General features: G+C 43.4%; 1 protein-coding gene across 2 annotated transcripts in view; it reads left to right on the top strand.

The window, feature by feature from the left end:
* The window catches only part of lmx1bb (LIM homeobox transcription factor 1, beta b), a 63,308-nt gene that overhangs the window by 35,416 nt on the left and 6,071 nt on the right, over positions 1-21,821 (top strand). For both annotated transcript variants that reach the window (XM_046345329.1, XM_046345330.1), the window contains 2 exons: positions 19,589-19,821; positions 21,339-21,514. In XM_046345329.1, the coding sequence (XP_046201285.1) occupies positions 19,589-19,821; positions 21,339-21,514 (409 nt within the window). The remainder of the gene's footprint in view (positions 1-19,588; positions 19,822-21,338; positions 21,515-21,821) is intronic.

A 21,821-nucleotide genomic window follows, 5' to 3' on the forward strand; every position in this document is an offset into this window, starting at 1 on the left:
TGGAATTCCCATAGTTAGAGTCTATGCTGACCATAATATACTACACAACACACATGGCCACATTCATAAAAAAGTGGCATAGTTTACATTGTTACTTAGCAACCAATGTTACTTCTTAACTGCGCATAGGCGTGCAATAGACCCGAGACTGCTGCGCAGCTCCCCTTAGGAGTTACAGAAAAAGATTGAAGTTTTAAAACTGCAGTAAAAGTGCAGTAACTGCAGTCGACTGTGTTGTTTTGGATAGGCGAACTGTTGCCATTTTAAACCGTTTCATGTGTCTGAAGGTACAAACTCTGCCTTCCAGGTGGGCCCAGAGAGTAAATCAAGTGCACTATAGGCCTACCGCTGGCCAATCGGATGGCTCAGATTACCAAGTCTGCAGGAAAGCTACAGCTAAATTGATACTGTGAGATTTCAAATCGTTTAAATCCATGACTAGAGAGAGACTGTCAACGAATACAGCAAAGCGCTGCTGTTTTTATGACTGAGTTCATGTTTACGTTCTGACTCAGCACCGTCAACACTTTGTATTCAACACTTTTATAAGCCACAAAATGTATGTTCTTCTTATTTCCACTCAGCGCAACGACAAGTACTGCAGCAGTAATGGATGAGTAGGAAAGTGCATCTATAGGCTTGCATGGCTGTTGTTATTAGTGGCTTGCTTATTTTTTTAAATCAAGGAATATTTCACTTTCTCTGTTCATAGGAGTAACAACATGAATTTGTGCATGAGGCAGAAATAATGCTGTGTGCGACTCAGGTTTCTCCATCAGCTGGAAAATGGTGTCCCTTTTGGTCAGTGGAGGAAAGGGAGAACGGAGGGATGCTGAGAGGCGGACCCTCAGTCTGCTGCTCTCTCCCTCTGCTGAGACTGACCATCAGAAGCAGGCAACATCAGCCCAGTAAAATACAAATAATTTAAATATATGCTCACTCAGCTGTGCCTCACACATATAGCCTACCTTAATTTAAAAACATGGCCTAAACAACAATGCATTGGCAGGACTATTCAAGCAAAGCCAATATGCGGTGATAATGTACTGTATTGGGTCTATAGCTTACTGCACAAACCTCATTGCTACAGTACTGTTTTTAATTGGTTAATGTTGCACAGGCGTATGTGTTTTAAGTGATGTTAAAACATCTGGCTGCTACTGTAGGCTGAATGATAGAACAGCTATTTCCATGTTAAAATGTTATGGGATGCATTTTCCACATTGTTTTTGATGGTAAGGCCACTCTGGTATGCCTACATTATGATCAAATAGCCACAGTAGCCTACTTGGCCACTGTTAAAACTGTAACTTAAAGCGGGTACAGCCTCAGTGTTCACAGCAAACGCATGCTGGAAGTAGCACATCATTTTCACAAAATTCAAGTTTGCTTTCTAAAATTGTGTCAGTGTCGACAACATTTTGAGGGAACATTGGTAGCAATACACGACTGTGGTGTTTTGGATAGTACTTTTACAGATCCACTGTCTCATTTGCCCAGTCATGCAACTAATAAACTTGATCTCCACTGTAAAAAGCATCTGGACATTAATCACCAACATTTGCAACATTGTTGCAAAATTGAAATTCAATCTCTGTTGTGTCCCATAATAATGAACGTGTCGGGAGTCGGGAAGAGACAGACAAGCAGCTTTTCTCAGCCTGTCGAAATCATGAATCCGAATAATTGTATGGATATATACAAAGAAATGTCAATAGAAAAACAGGTGAAACGCAACAAATTGCAGCTAGTTTGCCATATTTCCAGCTTCATTCTGAAGTGATTGTGTTAGCTGTGTAGTTGGCTAGCTAGCAAGGGGGGGGGGAGAGCCTCCATAGCAACCATTTTTGTTGTTGCCATAGCTACTTGCAAAGTTCCGGAACTATCAACCAGCGCTTGGGTAGTTTTGCTTTACGTGGCAGTCAATACGTGGCAGTCAATACGAACCTTTGTTAGTGAATGTAGCGTCATGTTTTGTAGAAAAATGTATGGTTTAGTAAAGAATCGTGCTTTTCAATGCATGTAACCCATTGTATGAAAGCAATAATACACTCGAGTCCATGTCTTATGACATTTTTATCATGCATTATTGCTTAAATGTATGATGCCATGCTTAAACAGATGGATGGAGCAGGTGGCAAATAAATGGAAAAATATTTCAAATGCACTATACCTTTTTTACTTTTACTCCTGTGTGCTGTGGTTCTTTATTTTGGGGGTCTTGTTTCAAATATTTTTTTATCATTTTCACCACAATGTTATTTTTTTTGCATGTGAGTACATGCGGGGTCAAATTTCTTAAACTCTTAACTAGATAAGGGAGGGGCTAATTAAATCAAATTCATTATCCTCAGCTTCAGAAATCAAGCAGTTGTATTGGAAATAAGGTTAGTCTCTCCCTCATCCATCATGCCCTAACTAACCAATTTACAGGCCAGCCTTTTGCATGCAGCATTATTACCTTGTCATAAACAGTTACCTTTAAGATCCTTGAATCAAGCAGTGATAGCAGGAGCTTTTATCACATTAGTTTGTGCTACTGTGTCAGCCTCTTTCTGCCTAAGATAAAGTACACTCCAGATAATCCTATTACCAATGCTGGGCAGAGACAGTGCAAACGACCACTAGTTAAAGCTGCCTGATAATTCCCCATAATTAAGATATACTGTATTGTCTCCCACATAAATACTTTTTAAATGGGAATATGGTGCTATTTCACTAAACAACGACATCCTTCCCCCTTTATATTAAATGTTTTAAATGCACAGAGTGTGGTGGACGGCTGTTCCCGTATCTACATCCTCACGTTTTCGTCTGATGTGTCAATCAGTGAATGCCGGTCTCATGTTGCCTTTTGACTGTGTGGACTGACTGTTCTGACCACATTAGACACACACTCCCAGAGTTCTAATTCTGCAGCTGCATGTGTCAAGTCACACTGTGACCATTGTCTGAGGAACACAAAAGCCACCAAAATGTATACTCCCAGCTCAATTGAACTGCCTCACTGTTTGTCTCTCATGACAAAACCAGAGGTTCGACCATCTATGAATCCTTGAGACACACGCTAGAGTCTGATAACACACTAGAGTCACACTAGTGTCTGATCACTTTTTGTTGTTGTTTGGAACCATGGTGGTCACAGTATGGTCACAGTGTGTTGTGAATATTATTTATAAGGGTGCACCATAGGACCAGCAGCCCTTAAAACCCATTCAGTGATGAAAGCGTACTCAGAAGCACATGGGGCTTGTCTTCCACTCTATGCTGGAAAGTGAATTAGTGAGTGACAATCTGGAGAGGGAGAGAGGAATCAGAGAATTGTGTGTGTGTGTGTGTGTGTGTGTGTGTGTGTGTGTGTGTGTGTGTGTGTGTGTGTGTGTGTGTGTGTGTGTGTGTGTGTGTGTGTGTGTGTGTGTGTGTGTGTGTGTGTGTGTGTGTGTGTGTGTGTGTGTGTGTGTGTGTGTGTGTGTGTGTGTGTGATAGGACAGGGTGGGGGGGCTCATCACTCAGTGTTTACTCACAGTAAATGGAGTTGAAATAATGGTGTTTCTCTGAGGCCAGACAATGGCCCAGGCCGCGGGCCATGGGCTCAGGCTGTGGCAGAGCTGGACCAGGGCACTTCAAATGAAAGACTGGGCCTTGGGCCATGGTAACACCAGTCGTGAAGCAGACGCCCCTCTGACAGGCACCTCGGAAGGACAGTGGGGCGAGGGGCGGGGAGGTAATGTGGGGGTGACAAGGCCTCAGGGTTCTGTCATAAGGGTATAGAGGTGGGAGGTGGAGAGAAGGGTGACTGCCCTGAGGATAGGAGAGCTGCAGGCCCTGGTGGCACAGGGGGCCACACCCCCCCTCACCCCCCTGGGACTGACCTCGGCTGGTGGGGCGCGTCGTCCTTTTTGCCACCCAGCATGTCCCCATAACCTCTGGCTGGGTCTGTGCTTCACCACCCCTACCTGCTGGGTGCTTATATGCATATTGTGTGTGTGGGTGCTTATATGCATATTGTGTGTGTGGGTGCTTATATGCATATTGTGTGTGTGGGTGCTTATATGCATATTGTGTGTGTGGGTGCTTATATGCATATTGTGTGTGTGGGTGCTTGTGTGCCTTTCCCCCTACTTTTCTGTGTGTTTCAGATGCTGCGTCTTCCCCTTTATTTATAATTTTATCATAAAGTGCCGCCACTGCATTATATAAACAGCTGCTTTTTGTAAGCAGGTCCAGAGAATGGGCTGCTCCCAGCCACGATGAGGGGGCTGCACGTGCCCGAAGGGAGTGTAAAATTGGCTTGTGAATACACACCCTTTCACTAGCTGAGAGGGATCACCAAGGTTGTCAGTGTAGGAGGATACATTCACTGTCACCCTTTCTGAAGAAAAATCGAGATCCATATCAGTTGTTTCGTATAGTGAATGGTGTTTGGTAGACAAGACACATTCACTGCACATACAGCTGGTACAATGTCACATACCCTAGAAAGGTTGGATCTCTGTTAACCAGGATTCATCCTCTTACCTCACAGTTGATGGCACTTACAGGGTTTGTTTAGAAAGAAGTCCTGCTGAGGTGTCTTCTAACTAAATGGGTCAAATCCCTTGGTGGATAGTCAGAGGGGTCGTTTTCAGTCAGGAGCCATGGTTAAACCAGTGAGATGTGTTGTGGTCAGTGCTGGTAGGGAATGTTGATAGTCAGTGTGTGGGTTGGATTGTGGGGAGAGTGGACGTGCTCTGCCATGCTTTACCGTTCCCATCTGTGCCTCGAAGGCTCCACGTGAGAATTTTGTCCAACCTGTTCTCTTCCAGCTGGAGTGATTCACACAAGCACTCAGCCAACCGCATGAAAGAGAGCTGTGTGTGTGTGTACGTGTGTGCGTGCATCCAACTCACATCCATAGTTCAGTGAGTTACGAAAATGTTGTGTGTGTGTGTGTGTGTGTGTGGGGGGGGGGGGGGGGGGGGGGGGGGGGGCATCTCAGACAGACAACTCCTTTGCCAGATCTCTGGAGGCAAAATGCATGCTTGAATACTTGAAGACATGAACAGAATAGCCTCACGGTAACATAAGATGGCAACAAGTAGGGTGGAAAAAACCCATTCAAGATGAAACACACAAAAATACCTTCAATTCAGATATACCAATACAAGTTTCAGCAAGTAAGGGACAACTCAGACAATTATTTATTGTTCTTTTGGGGTTGTTATTTGTTCCTTGCACAATGTCAAAATTGCAGTATGTTACTCTCATCACTGTGATGCAGAGAAATTGCTTTTCATGGGTTTCTCTCTAAATTGCAGCACATTTGATGTTCTGTATGCTGTTGTTATAGAAACTGCTGGGCTCTCTGCACATAGTAAATGCAGCCTAATCATTCCAGTTTCACAAAGGGACAATACTACTGCTCAGGTGCTGTGGCATTTTCAAGATGGAAGGTTTAAAACACAGAACAGACCACATAAATGGTGTTGTAAATGTTATTTTAGGAAATATTGCAGACTTGGTATTGTATACTGTGAAGCAGCAGAAATATTAAAGGCCCCGTGCAGTCAAAATTCAGTTTTCCTGTGTTTTGTATTATATTGTACAACAGCTGATGAAATTGTTACCCAGAAATGATTTGATATTGAGATTTAAAAATGTCTCTATTGTGCCTTTAAGGCTTAATATGTGCAAAAAAAGGATTTAATTGCTAAACCTCTCATTGCCTGCAGTAACTTACCTCTTAATGAATCTGTGCAGACCTTTCCAAGTGATTTTATGATTGCCCTCTCATTTGATGATTGCCTCTCAGGGAAAATGCTGAATATTCCTCTCTGATTGTCATCCCTTACTCCAATTACACAACAGTGTCAAATCAAATGCGTTAGCATTTGAAAATAACCCAATACCTAATAAAGTGGTATTTGAGTGCAGGATTTTCTTCCATCGTTTTGATTTGGAGTGGTACCAGACCAGTTCTGTGACTGTATATCTGTGTGTAAAACAAAACCAAGTCATGTCCATGTTTCCGTTGTATTATCATACCATAACTGACCTATTTATGACATTGCTGGTCTATGCGTCACGCTGTGGCTTTGGCAGAAGGTCCAGAATGCTTTAGCTAGTCAGTTTCCTTCTTCCCCTAACATTCCAGAGGAATCCTGGGCCATCGCTCTATCTGAACTTATTATCTGCAGTTTCCGTCTCTCTCTTTAAAAGCTCACAGCTCCCTGTCATTGGTGCAGTGATATATGAGTGACAATTCTTTGTCAACAAAATGAAAGCACCTGACTTCAGCTTTTATGTGCACATATGTCCATCTATTTTAGAACACAGACAATACGTCACAATGTCAATCTTCAGTAAATTGCATGTTTTGTGTGAATGCTTCACTTCATGAATTCACATTTTGTATTTAAATCTTCCTCAATTGGCTCCTCTCTCACAAAACATAGACAATGCAGAGATCATCAGGCACTGAAAAGCTTTGTGATCTCACAATGAACATTTTCATTTGCCTCGGCCAAAGATACTTGATATTTATAGGTGGTCTGTAGGCAGAACAGCGGAGTAGATTATGCTTTTGGGGGGAAACAGCAGGCTTTTGGTTAGCTCCGTGGTGTGTGTGTGCCCCTCTCTCTGTCTGCCACATTCCAACACTGTCCCCCCTCTCCAAGGCTCTGAGATACCAGTTGGTTTCTATGGCTACGGCCCTACATTCATGCCAACCATTCACACTAAAGGCATATTTGTTTGCCTAGTGTAACTATGTCACACAAAACGTGTTTTAGCATAACACCTGCTAATCTTGGATTTAGTCTTTTGAAGGGGCCTGCGGATCAGAAATTCAAATATATTCTTTGTATGCTAATCTCAGTGTTAATCCCTGGCCTTTGGGTCCTGAAACATCCTGTCATTGAAAAATATTTTTTTTTTCCATTTGCTTTCTCTATCCCATCCTGTCCCACTTTCTCTCATTTGTTCTCTCTATCATTTTACATTGTCTGTGGCTTCATCTTCTAAAGCTTTTTCCCTGTCTAGAAAAAGCCTTTCATTATGTTTTTTGAGAGAACCAGATTTTACAGAGGTCCCTTCAGTGAACTCTGTCCCTAGAAGAAGCAGCAATCCTCTCCCATCAGCATCCCAGACATCTCCCTGGTTAATGTGTGCTGTGCTCCCTCCCTAGAACATGTATTTTAAAGAACACTGCTTCTGTGTCCTGGCTGTGGCAGGGATGCTGTGGTGTCCTCACGCTGAGACCCTCCAGGACATCCATCACAAACATGTTATAGCTCCTACCAATGTTGCCATGGTAACATGCTTACCCACAAAACAATCTTTAACCAGATCTTTTAAGAGCCTTACTACAGTATGGTTAAGTTGCCTGCCTGCACTCTGGGCATAACCTGTCAAAACCTTTTTGGAATTAATACTCCACATTTTTAAATTTATTTTGTAAATTGTATGACATTATGAAATTATATCAATCTGATACAATATCTGTATAGTAGATTTCATTTTACAGCCCAAATAGTTTTTCACAGTCAACTATGGGAGTCAGATGAGCAGCTGTTGACTTTATTTCTCTGTGTGCTATGCTGTTCACAGCTAGGTGCTAACCTACAGTATGCCTATTAAATGTGCATTTGTTTACTAAGCCAGACAGGAACATGAGGGCTGAAGGGGGATGTTCAATTCCGGACCATTGAGTGAAATATGAATGAAATATATTTTTGTGATAATTGTGCTGGAAATGTAACATTTTGGTTTTGATTTCTTCTAATCAGTACTTTTCTGTAATTAAGATAATACCCAAGGATAATTAAAGCTGATCTCCATCCAAAGTGATATCAAACTAGTGGATCGGAGCCGTCTGAGTTAAGAGGTTTACGTCGCTGAGAAATACAGAATCAGTGGAGAGAGTGAAAAAGCAGGAACACAAACAGACCAGTGGACAATAGCTAAGCCCTGGCTGCCTGGGATTCTTCTCTTGTGACTGATTTTTGGCTTAGGCTGAATCTCTGTTGAATAAATTGAGCCCTTCACCCAACTATCCACCATCACAATAATCACCACCTCATTGCTGATCATTAAAACCTGGGCAAACACTTGTCTGCACCAGTATCCTAAAGATGAGCAGAAGCAGAGGGGCAAAACACACATGGGATTCCCTTCCAGATTGTCTGCCTCTCCCGCTCTACCTATTAATCCAGTGTCTTTTCAGCCATGGTAAACTCCACAAGATGGACAGGGCATGGTTTGTGGTAGAGGGGCAGGCTCCATTGGTCTCTGCATGGAGCTGTGGAATTTTTCATTAGTGAATAGCTGGTTCACAAGTGGATCCAAAGCCGTTTTAATATTGTGTTCGCCCACAGATTAGGAGCTGAGAAAAGAAACCAAAACGTGATGTTCTCCACCAGACCCTGTCTTTGCATATTTGCAGAACACTTCATATTACTGTTTGTTTTATTTCTTAGTCCAGGACCCTCTGGGGTCAATAGTAATTATAAAGCCCTCTGCTCCAAATGCTTATTTTTAACTATTTCACCACTGAATGTAAAAGCTGATGTTCCATATCTATTTCCCCCCAAAATGTCCCAAAATATAATTATATGTTTTTGTTGTTAGAACCCCATTATTCAATACATTTAAACAACCATGTGCATGTTGATTCCTAGGAGTGCTTCTGTATTGTGTTGAGTTGAGATTATAGAGTATATCGTTTTTTTGTGTCTTGAACATTTCGTCTTAGATTGGTGTTTGATGGAAAATCAGGTTATTCATCATCAAAGACCTCCATCTTTACTTACAGAAAAAGAACTGGAACTTTAGCCATTACTCTTGGTTTATTTTATGAACTGTACTTTTGAAGGATGATGTCAGCTCTCAGATGCAGCGGGTGGTAATGAGCACACAGGCCCAGAGCCTCCTCTGCCCTGACTGCTGCCCTAAGTACAGCAGGACTCAGGTCCACTGTCATAAGAGCCGTCTGTATCTGTAGGCAGTTATAGGCAGCGGTATACTCCAAAACATCTTAGAACTATGTATCCAACTGTAGCTAGCCATCACCAGCTCCCTCTCTCAAAAGAAGCAATCACCCAGGATGCCTCATTGAGTGGGCCAAGCCCTTAATGGGGGGTCTGCTACACCTCACCTAGATTAGCTTGGAAGGGACAGACAGAGAGAGGCCCTCAATAGAGTTATTAAAAATATCAAATGGGTGCGGAGGAATTTACAGTGGCTTTAAATGGGAGCTATCCCCAGCCCTCCCTCTGTTCTCGGCAGCTCTCATTTGCAGAGCATGTGCTGTTAAGATGTCAAATCTCCAGCAGGGCGGCAGGTGAGATGGGCCATACAAACAGTTTCAGTTACTTTCAGCTTGACTGACTGGTTTGGAGTGAGAAGAAGCAGAGCACTCTTAATACCAGTCTGGTAATTCACAGCCTTCTGCCTCATTTGTAGAGGAGTAAGTTCAGCTGTTTTGAATCCAAGATAAAGGTCCAGTTTAGAGACAGTTACAATTACATAATGGGCCTAAACCTTTTGACCAAGGATTGACAACTTTTATGGGGGTGGGGGCCACAACAAACAAAGTAAGTTGAAACAGTAAGTTGAGACCGACTGGGGAAATAAATACAAAATTGGAACTCAGTCGGTCTTCCCAGGGCCGCCAGTTACCTGCTTTAGACTGTCGGGTGATTACCTTGAATATTATGCTATTAATTAGCAAATGTACATGTAGATGCAATACTCTATGTATCGTGTAGATGCAATGTAGATGCAATACTCTATGTACCGTAAGTGTAGCGCATTTGAGTGGTGTTTTTTTGTCACCCACTCTATTACTCAGAGTGAGTGATGACACTGTATGTGTGGATGAAGGGCTTGAATGTGATGTTGCATTGAGCATCCACCTTCAGAAACTACAGCTGTCCAAACAGCACTTGTGTACCTGGCTGCCTGCTCATCGGCTTAGTTGTGTACTCAGCCTCTTCTGCTGGCCAGCCATTTCACTGTCCTTTCACATTTCAACACTAGCTTTTCTCTCACTGTGTGCTACAGATGTGAGATCTTAATTTGATCACTCTTGTTGCTACGACTTGTCCTGCAGCGCAGGAAGTGCAGATGAGCTTTTTGATTTGCATACATTCACTGAAAACCAACAATAACACATGGTTGTATTGACATTATTGCACTTTTCATGTAACCTACTTTTGTCCAGCTAATACCCTAACCACCGATCAAGCAACATATGGACTAAATGTTCAAATCCTGTTGCTGCAGAATTAGTTTGCTGTGAAAATATATGTCAAATAAAGATCCCAAACCTGTAGAAGTACAACTCTTTCCCTAACATGCATAGAACGTTATCCCGCTCGCTCTCTTTGCTACAGAGTGAAAAAGATAGAGGTTAACTGTATGATGTTCATTTGCTTCTGTTATAAACTCACGGGAAAGATGGTGATAACAACTCAACAACAACACCATGGGACTCCATATGTCAGACTTAAGTAGCCAACAGGTTGATCAATGCTTGGAGGAATGTGGGTGTTGTTCTTGGCTCTGTTTTCTGATGTTTGGTGCCGCAGAATGTCTTGTAAATGATAGACATACCATTATGATAGGCAGCAGTGACATGTCAGGGCCCTGGTTGATTAACTGTCTGACCTTTTCCTATAGGTGTGATGAGGCTCTCCCATGTCCTTTTATTCACCCACAGTTGACGGCCAGGTGGTGCCCACAGGGTTTACAGTGTCTGGGGATCCTGGAAGGCCAACATGCTATAGTAGAGTACACCTCCACAAACAAAAAGCAATTTTAAGGAAACAAACAGCAGGTATAGAAGTTGATACATTTTGCCATATAAAGCGATGTGAAGACATTTAATATTGATACCAAAGACGACATGACACAACTGACTAAAAGCAGAGGACTGTTGTGTATAGTTGTGTAATACAGTGATATTGCCCAAACTAACATGACTAGCTGGCAGTCTGTGTGGCCAGAGGCTTGTCTGAAGAAATCGCTCCGTATTCCAGTACATAGGAAATCATGTTGTCATAGAAATACTGTGTTAATTTGAGCCAGACTGGCAGTGGGGGTAACACCACCTCATCCCAGACTGTGGTGCATATGAGTTATCATGTAGCTTGCTTCAACAAGGTAAATGCCTGTCTTGTGAGAGAGTTGTTACATTCAGCAGATGCGCTTAACCAGATACTTTCAGGAGCATTTTGGGTTAAGTGCCTTGCTCAGATTTTTCACCTAGTCGGCTCAGGGATTCAAACCAGCAACCTTTCGGTTACTGGCCCAACCCTCTTAACCGCTAGGCTACCTGCCACCCGTTGTTGTGATGGAAAAGGCCCCTTTGGGCCATTAGTGGTGTGCACATTTTCCTCTAATGCGTTTTACTTTTACCTGCTGGGAGTTTAATTAAAAAACAGAGGCTCAATTTAAAGCCCATTACTATGCTAATGTATTAAGGGTGGGGAGGGAGGTGATTAAGCAGCTTTTAGAGCTGACTGGAGCTGGCCCTGGGGACTAGAAGGATGGCATTTCTTATTTGGCTTCATTACTTTCTACACGTATCTATTTACACCAACCTAAGATACTTGCTGAGACCTTACTGCTATTGAGCCATATCCTTTAGGATTATTAAAAGTAATGCTGCTCTAGACTACAATTGTGTGCTCTAGATTTGAAATTGGATTGAGAGTAAATGAACAAATTCTGTGTTGATTTGGTTATGATGACAGTCCATACTCTCCCATGTCAAGTCCCCCTCTATGTGTGTTTTGCCACTGTGGTTATCAATGTAAGCAATTAGACAAAGTAGGGTTGTAGTTCAGGCTGCTATATTTCGAGCATGTGCCTCTGTGATCTAACATAGAAGCCGCTGCATGTAGTAACCAGCACAATTTTACATGAAGTCATTTTCTAAAAGGTGAAATGAAGTTGAAAAGGATCGCCTTTATTCATCATTGCATGAAAATACATCCACAACCAGTAAATCTGTTCAACTGTAAACCTCATCCTCATGTTCACGCTGTTACATGCTGACCACACTGCTCGCGTCGCGTGTGTGAGCATTGCAAAAGAAATGTACACATACATGTTTATTGAATCATTGCACTCACACTGCGTGTCAACGAGCGTCTGCGTAGCTAGGCACTAAAATAGAACTTGGTTGTATTTGTGACGCGCGACGCACTGCAAGTCCTGCCTCTCCCATCTCCTCATTGGATTTTAGCAGCATGTACCCACGTGGGTGATTGAAAGATGAACTGAGGTCCACGCTCCAGTCCAGTTGGTGGTGGTAATGCACCTTAAAGTTTGTTGCCAACCGCCTTATAAAGTTAGAAGAAGAAGAAACCTGAAGGAGGAGAGATTACTAGAAATGAACTCGGTTCACCATTTTATTTGTGGATTGTCGGAGAAGAGGACCTTGTGCATTTCAGGTAAAATAGCAACCATACTTAGCTAGCTAAATTGCCATAAATGTTTTTTATTTTTTCAACCTGTCCCAAATTAATATAATTGGTTGATCAATGCGGACGCACCCGCGCGTGTGTTCTGGTCAGCATGTTACACTCCAGTCTTCATTGCAACAGAGTTACCATGGGAGCTGCTGTTATTGGAATTGTTATGGAGCTGCTGTTTATCAGTAACTTTGGCCTCTGGTCTCCCCCTTCTCAACCTTCTCTCCATCCACCCATCTCCTTGGTCTCCAGGACACAGGCAGCTTGGGCTCTTGTTGGGCTGCAGTGGAGATGGATAGTTGAGGAGAAAGGTCAAGCCAGAGATGTAGCCTGTAAATAAATCAATGAACTTCCAGCCATGCAGTGTTGACCAATCACTCCACAGGTCGTCAGTCTGCAATCAGTGTCCGGAGGCCTTCCTGTGGCTGTGACCCTGGCCCATGCACCTCATATCTCACGTCTGGCTGATTGACATGGCTAGCCTCACAGGCCCACCCGCTTCCTAGTGAAACCAGGAGGATCTTCAAAGTGATATTTTACAGCTGTTTCATGGTTTAATCCCAATCCTCTCTTTCTTTTGAAGGGGATGCAGTGACATAATAGCCTGGGCTATTCTTCACAAAATTGTTATGCTATTTCTCTGGTTGTTCAATAGCAAAAGGGGAGTAGGTGAGATAGGAACATGTGTTGCTAAATGTACCTTGATTATCAAACCACAAACTCCTCCATTCCTCTCTCTCTCCTCTGGCCTTCCCTTTTATCTCACCCACTCACCCTGATCCTTATCACTGCGGTAGAAGCATTGAAAATAATGTCTTTAGTGGGAAATCATTGGCAACATGTGGTGAAAGCTTAAGATGTTGTCACACTTTAAATTGCCTGTAATCAGTTCAAAGGGAAAGTTCATACTTCTCCAGCGGGCTTTAGCAGGAGAAAGAAAGAAGAGGAACAGGGAGGTGAAAACCCCACGACTCCCAAGGCCGAGGCCTCTCAGCTGCACTGAGCTTAGCCTTTGACCATGCAGGGATATTTTTTTGAAATATCTTTATCTGACAAAGCTTGTCAAAAAGTTTGGTCTTCTCCATCTGAAGAGGTGCTTTGAGGGTTCATAGCTGCACCATATCGAATACAACTATGCTGTAGTAGGGCATTGCTCTAATGAGGTGAGAGTCTGGGTCCTTGTGAATCTCAACTGATAGAATGTATACCTGACAGAGAGAGAGGGAGAGAGTGAGGGAAGAGAGAGAGATGGTGAGAGTGAGGGAAGAGAGAGAGATGGTGAGAGACGTACGGATGGAAGGAGGAATTGTGTGGACAAAGGATTGGAAGAAGATAATGATTCCCCTGGGAGCCCTCTTAAAGGTATCTGCTGAGAGTATGTCTTCTTCTAGTGATGAGGTCCAATGCTGAGAAGGCCTGGGTAAATGTTGACACTTTGCTGCTGGAATCGTGATCATTGATCCACACAGGAGGGTCTTATGGGCTAATCTGTGCGCTCAGGTGTGGCAGGAGAGAAACACAGATCCTGACAGCAAATTCAAGGAGGGACAGACGATCCTGCTGGTGGTCCTTTTTTTGGTCCCTGCTCTATCGCTGTCCTCAATAAACATACAGGACACCCGCTCTATCTCTGTCCTCAGTAAACATATAGGACACCTGCTCTATCTCTGTCCTCAGTAAACATACAGGACACCTGCTCTCTCTGTCCTCAGTAAACATACAGGACACCTGCTCTATCTCTGTCCTCAGTAAACATACAGGACACCTGCTCTATCTCTGTCCTCAGTAAACATACAGGACACCTGCTCTATCTCTGTCCTCAGTAAACATATAGGACACCTGCTCTATCTCTGTCCTCAGTAAACATACAGGACACCTGCTCTATCTCTGTCCTCAGTAAACATATAGGACACCTGCTCTATCTCTGTCCTCAGTAAACGTACCGGACACCTGCTCTATCTCTGTCCTCAGTAAACATACAGGACACCTGCTCTATCTCTGTCCTCAGTAAACCTACAGCACACCTGCTCTCTCTGTCTTCAGTAAACGTACAGGACACCTGCTCTATCTCTGTCCTCCAGTAAACATACAGGACACCTGCTAAACATACAGGACACCTGCTCTCTCTGTCCTTAGTAAACATACAGGACACCTGCTCTCTCTGTCCTCAGTAAACATACAGGACACCTGCTCTCTCTGTCCTTAGTAAACATACAGGACACCTGCTCTCTCTGTCCTTAGTAAACATACAGGACACCTGCTCTCTCTGTCCTTAGTAAACATCTGCTCTCTCTGTCTGTCCTACAGGACACCTGCTCTCTCTGTCCTTAGTAAACATACAGGACACCTGCTCTCTCTGTCCTTAGTAAACATACAGGACACCTGCTCTCTCTGTCCTTAGCAAACATACAGGACAGCGGCTGACTACACAACAAACTTCCTACCTCATCTTCCAGAGGGGTTAATATTGGCAGCAGAAAAAACTGATTGATCTTTGGCAGATAGATTTGATTGAGTCAGTTGGTAATTTTTTTGTCTTATGATTCATAATTATATTTAATACGTTTGGATGAAAGTAATAATCTAACAATGCTGGCCCAACAACTCTTGCATCTCTTCCCTCTTGCCCCATTAGGCCTAGCCTACACTACAAACTGCAGACCCTGTTCATCTTATGTGTGGAGTCAGCACAACCAAGTTGAGGTGTTTATTATAGTATTTTTATGGATCAGCGTAATCATCATAATCCACGTCTTTCCCTTGTCTCCCGTGGGCATGTTCTCCCCACCGCCTGGACCTCTATCTGCTAATCAGGTAATGTTAGGGAGGTTGAATGGCGTGCCTCCCCCTGGTCGGCCTTCACTGCTCACACACTGGTGTTGTTTTAAAGAGCATTCTTTAGGAGCTGAACTTGGAAAGGTATTAAAGCGGGATTAGGGTCCTCCACAATCCAGTGCTTGTGTCATTCAGGGAGCTGTGTTCTCTTCTCTGCACCGTGTCCCTCCACCCCCTTTCTGTTTGATTGTGGCTAGCCACGGGAGTCGGAGTGACTAGGCCTTTCAAAGGAGAGAGGTAGGGTTAAATCCCTAGTCCAGTGCTCCCTGCTAATTCCCCTTGTTCCTTAGAGAAGGATTTACTTCTGCTGCCAGCTTCTGAAAGGCCCTCTCTGCCCATCCGAAAAGTCGCCGTTGCCTTCCTGTGGAGGTGTGGTTGCCATAGAAGGGGCGTCATGCATGGATATTCCATCTGAACCCCACTGAGAATGGGGAACAGGGGCCAACAACAGGCTAGAAGTCCGGATTAGATCAGAGGACAAAGCGGGACAGGAAGATTCCAGAAGGGACAAATAGGAATTACAGCACCAAAAATAATGCAAAGTGACAGAGAGGGGAAATAGAAAAATAATGGCTGGCTTACAAGATTAGAATCAGAGAGCAAAAGAAAGAGAAAGAAAGAAGGGTCTGAATAAGAATGTTTTCATCTGGGTGAGAAGATTTGAGAGAGCGGTTGAAGGTGAATGTGCAATCCGGGACATATCAAACCATACTAACAAGTCATTTCCTCTGCCTTTATACTCTCAGACTAAGACGCCAATCATTAGCTAAACATTAGAGCTAGACCTCTGGGCTGGTCTACACACATTCCTCCCCCAATGTCCCTCAATCCCAGCATGCAACAGTTAGACAGTCCTTCTTTCTAAAGCTATGAATGATTATTGATCTATCTTTGAAAAAGCAGGTGAAAATGTGGATTTGTGTAAACAGGGATAGCCAATTTTCCAAGCAACTGCATGGTTGATCCACGAGGGCTATCAGTGTTACTGATCTCTTTTTGTTTTACAATAAAAATAGTATATTTTGTTGTGATCACGGTAATTTCATTGTTGAACAGATGTGCGTGATGTAGGTCAGCAGGTTGTTTTCACAAGAAGTCAGCGTGTTTGCAAAAAGTACTTTTTTTAAGGGATTATCCTCAAGGTTTTTCCATAGTTGAATAATAATCTTCTTAACGTATTGTAATAAATGACAGATTAAAGGATTTCATCAACCCTACGTGTGCTAATTCTGATATCTGATATATGTTGTTTTTCCATTATAGTGAGAAAAGTTCCAAAGGCTGAGTTGGTTGGAGCACAGTGTGGCAAAATTAAGGTCGGAGGCTAGTTTTCACACTCAGGTCAAATGTGTTCCCCTCTTTGGATAATAATGCAATATTTTGTATTACACATTTTATTTGGAGGTTATAATCATTCAGAAAATGTCATAGTTGCTCTATTATCAATGTCAATGATCAATTGTGTGATAATACTATTGGATAGCTTATAAAAGGACCCATCCACTGGAGTAGAACCAGTCTGATCTGTAGTACAGTCTGATTTGTAGTACAGTCTTATTTGTAGTACAGTCTGATCTGTAGTACAGTCTGATTTGTAGTACAGTCTTATTTGTAGTACAGTCTTATTTGTAGTACAGTCTGATCTGTAGTACAGTCTGATTTGTAGTACAGTCTGATTTGTAGTACAGTCTGATCTGTATTACAGTCTGATTTGTCATACAGTCTGATCTGTAGTACAGTCTGATTTGTAGTACAGTCTGATCTGTAGTACAGTCTGATTTGTAGTACAGTCTGATCTGTAGTACAGTCTGATTTGTAGTACAGTCTGATCTGTAGTACAGTCTGATTTGTCATACAGTCTGATCTGTAGTACAGTCTGATTTGTAGTACAGTCTGATCTGTAGTACAGTCTGATTTGTAGTACAGTCTGATCTGTAGTACAGTCTGATTTGTCGTACAGTCTGATCTGTAGTAAATGGCAGCTCAAAGATGGACCTAATATGAGATGTTGACACAAGAGACAGCAACCAAACATGTACTATCTTGTTTCAACCATGCAAACAGCTGCTCTACTGAACTGTGTGGCAGACAAACTCCCTAGCAGTTTAAATCAGCATCTACAATAACATTAGCATGACAAAACCTTCCCTGGGTTATTCTCCCCTCATATTTACACATATTCATCACTATCGCTCATCCCTGTCCTGTTTCAGGAGCAGATTATGTCAATTGCTGTGCTCTCTCCCTTGCACAATGAAATAGATGTTCACCAGAAATAGATAGGCGGCTGCCAGCTGTCCTCCAACCCAACGCAAACAAAGAGCACGCTAGTAAATCCAGCTTCAAGGCTGGCCAAGATCAACCACACTCTCTGTTCCTTGCTCCAGCTAATGGGGCTCCTTCTGAATGACAACAAATGAATTAAAAACTCTCCCAGCAACCAATAAAACAATACAAACAGTTTTACATCTAATCAAATCAAATCAAATTTATTTATATAGCCCTTCGTACATCAGCTGATATCTCAAAGTGCTGTACAGAAACCCAGCCTAAAACCCCAAACAGCAAACAATGCAGGTGTAAAAGCACGGTGGCTAGGAAAAACTCCCTAGAAAGGCCAAAACCTAGGAAGAAACCTAGAGAGGAACCGGGCTATGTGGGGTGGCCAGTCCTCTTCTGGCTGTGCCGGGTAGAGATTATAACAGAACATGACCAAGATGTTCAAATGTTCATAAATGACCAGCATGGTCAAATAATAATAAGGCAGAACAGTTGAAACTGGAGCAGCAGCACAGTCAGATGGACTGGGGACAGCAAAGCCATCATGTCATAGTCCTGGGGCACGGTCCTGCTCAGGTCAGTTGAAACTGGAGCAGGAGCATGGCCAGGTGGACTGGGGACAGCAAGGAATGTCAGGTAGTCCTGGGAAAGGGCCCAGGCCAGTTGAAACTGGAGCAGCAGCATGGCCAGGTGGACTGGGGACAGCAAGGATCATCATGTCAGGTAGTCCTGGGGCATGGTTCTAGGGCTCAGGTCCTCCAAGAATTAGAGAACGCACACTTAGATTTACCAGGACACCGAATAGGACAGGAGAAGTACTCCAGATAAACAAACTGACCCTAGCCCCCGACACATAAACTACTGCAGCATAAATACTGGAGGCTGAGACAGGAGGGTCAGGAGACACTGTGGCCCCATCCGAGGACACCCCGGACAGGGCCAAACAGGAAGGATATAACCCCACCCACTTTGCCAAAGCACAGCCCCCACACCACTAGAGGGAAATCTTCAACCACCAACTTACCATCCTGAGACAAGGCCAGTATAGCCCACAAAGATCTTACAACCCAAGGGGTGGGGGGGAACCCAGACAGGCCGACCACAACAAAGTGAAAGGTGACGCATGCAAGCCAGTGACTCAGCCCCGTAACAGGGTTAGAGGCAGAGAATCCCAGTGGAAAAAGGGGAACCGGCCAGGCAGAGACAGCAAGGGCGGTTCGTTGCTCCAGAGCCTTTCCGTTCACCTTCCCACTCCTGGGCCAGACTACACTCAATCATATGACCCACTGAAGAGATGAGTCTTCAGTAAAGACTTAAAGGACAGAAAGGACAGAAAGGAAGATGGAGGTGTTGTTTGGGTACTGGTAATGTTGCAATGTACCATAGAGGCTGGTTTCGGATGGCCTAAGGTGTAACCTTAGATGAGCTCTGATATGTAGGAGGAGAAGAATAAACAGATACAGTGGGTGTAGAATAGAATGGGGAGGGGACACAGTGGGCATGTTCCACTTCTAGGCATTAATCAAACGGACCATGCTGACAACCTATTGCAACAGTTACATAGGGCCAAATATATCAGATGCTAATCCGACAGAGAAACAGTGATTACGATAAACAAGTGAAAAGACGTGTGTAGGGTTTTAATGTGTGGATTCTAATTGAGCATTATAACTGACTGATCCCCGTGTTGGCCAGCTGTCTGAGGCTAAGAGGCATTTGGGTGCCCATGAGCGAGCGCTGTTGGTGTGGCGTGGGGCTGGGGCAACCTTAGGCACTTTAACACATGAGCTCTAGTCAAAAGAATCACTTACTGGTACTGGCTGCCCACAGGATCAGCCCACAGCCTCCTGCCCCCTGCCCCCAAACCCTCTTAATCAAAAGCCCATGGTGACAGGCCAAGCTAGGGAGACTAAGTAGACCCCCTTGACTCTGTGATGAAATAATAATATTAATGTTACATACATTTTCAATGCATCAATTAGTAATGGTACCTTTTCTCTCATCTTCTTCCGTAGATTGTTTGCCACCAAGTGCAGTGGATGCCTGGAGAAGATCGCCCCCACAGAGTTTGTGATGCGTGCTCTGGAGTGTGTGTACCACTTAAACTGCTTCTCCTGCTGTGTGTGCGACCGGCAGCTGAGGAAAGGGGATGAGTTTGTCCTGAAGGAGGGCCAGCTGCTGTGTAAGAGTGACTATGAGAAGGAGAAGGACCTGCTCAGTTCTGTCAGCCCAGACGATTCTGACTCAGGTAGGACCAAATCCTTTCCAAGACCAAATCCTATCCCAAAAACATATTCTGGTTGAGACACCCAGTCTTTTGTGATTCATTTTATTCTAATGGATATTATGGGCAGTGAGCAAAAGCCAATCTGTATTAATGGCTGTTAGGTTCTTGTGTGGGCGGGGCTGTTGTGCTGGACGGAATATAATCAGTGTATCATGTTGACTGACGGGAGGATTTGGGGGTCTTTCTGCAGAGGGCCGAGCGTAGCTCCTCTTATCTGCTACTCTGTGTTCTTTGCATCCTCGCCTCGCCTCCACACAGTGAGGCATCTCGCCAAGCCTTACTGTTCAGACCCATCTGGCTCTCATTTAAACACACACAAAGGCAGAGAATTTATCAAACCGTCTGTGCCTGTGTACACTTTTGTCAACTTATAGGAATATTTGTTTCACTTCCGCGCTTCGTTTTCTCCCATTGTATCACACTGGTATTTTATGGAGGGTCTCCAAAATTCCAGAGTTGACATGAACAGAGTATAACCTTGACGTATGCAGCAGACAGAATGTTGAAATCAACGGGAGAAATACCGTTTGGCCCACGACACCACACTATTTACAGTAGAGATGATCAGAACCAGATGACAGCTTACAGAACGGAACCATGATGTGTGCATCTCTAAGCAATCACTGGAAGCCCACATCATTTGTTGCTTGAATTGACATTGCTGCTGCTTCTGAGAACACTGCCTCTCACTCACACAGGCCTTGTATTATCTTACTAATGCATTGGGGATACATTATTCAACACAGGAGTCAAAGCCATTATGTTTAGTGTTATAATTATGATTATCTTTCTATTACACTGATATTGCTTATTAGATTAGCGGACTATTTTGATGATTAAGCAATTTAGCTAGTTTGTTAAGATAGCACTTAATGTGTGCCAATAGAGAGAAACATCAAGATCCCTTTATGGACACATTTAATTACCATATACAATAAAATCTACATCAGCTTTCCACCTTTTGGTAACTTTTGCAATTTGTCTCTTTATGCATAGCGTCCTTTCAGTCTTTTTGTCTGTTGGAACCCAATGTGCATTTTCCTTTTATTTTAAGTTTGTGTGGTTATAAAATATATATTTCCCATTTCCTTTGATATCTTGAGTTAATTTCCCATGCCTTTTCATCTTGGGGTGGATCTGCTATGTAGGATTCTTATCAAAGATTTATTTGGTGTAAAACAACCATTGTAGTGAATTACCAATGACACAATGTCAAATCTAATGACAAATGTGCATTTTTCATTATGCTTTTCAGTCCTCTGAATGTCTAATCGTGCATGTGGCCTAATGTTTTTGTAATAAATTGATAAAAATGTATTAAAACCACATGTGACTCCATTCGTTATGGATACAGTTGTGGAGTCTGAATCTCTTGGAATTGAAAAGAACAGACCATATATTTATCAGTAGACTGTCCGGGATGTTGTCAGCTCAAACCCATGCTGATATTGGTGAAAAATGTCTGTCTATCTATGCAGAGAAAAGTGACGATGACGATGTGGATATCAAGCAGGAGAAAGGCACGGGAGGCCAGGGGAAGGGAGATGACGGGAAAGACCCCAGGAGGCCCAAGCGGCCACGCACCATTCTGACCACTCAGCAGAGACGAGCTTTCAAAGCCTCCTTCGAGGTGTCCTCCAAACCCTGCAGAAAGGTGAGGCCCTTTCCTGTCCTTCACATGACCTGATCTCTGCCACAGCAGCTCTACTCTCACCAGACAGACAGACAGACACATACAACACCACTGTCTGCCTACTGAACACTGAACAGAGCTGAAAACTAACACTCTAACACTGCTGGCTGCAGAATGAGCTCAAAAGTAGCTGAGGAACAAGTTTATGTACAGAAAATGACCTGTAAGAATGACCTACGTTGGAAAAGCTACTTGAAATGTCTGCATGGCTACATTATACACACATTGTGAACTGAAACCTGGGTTTTGTCAATCTTTTAAGCTTGCT

This window comes from Oncorhynchus gorbuscha, linkage group LG04 (genome assembly GCF_021184085.1).
Source record: "Oncorhynchus gorbuscha isolate QuinsamMale2020 ecotype Even-year linkage group LG04, OgorEven_v1.0, whole genome shotgun sequence".
In the NCBI taxonomy this organism is placed as follows: Eukaryota; Metazoa; Chordata; class Actinopteri; order Salmoniformes; family Salmonidae; genus Oncorhynchus; species Oncorhynchus gorbuscha.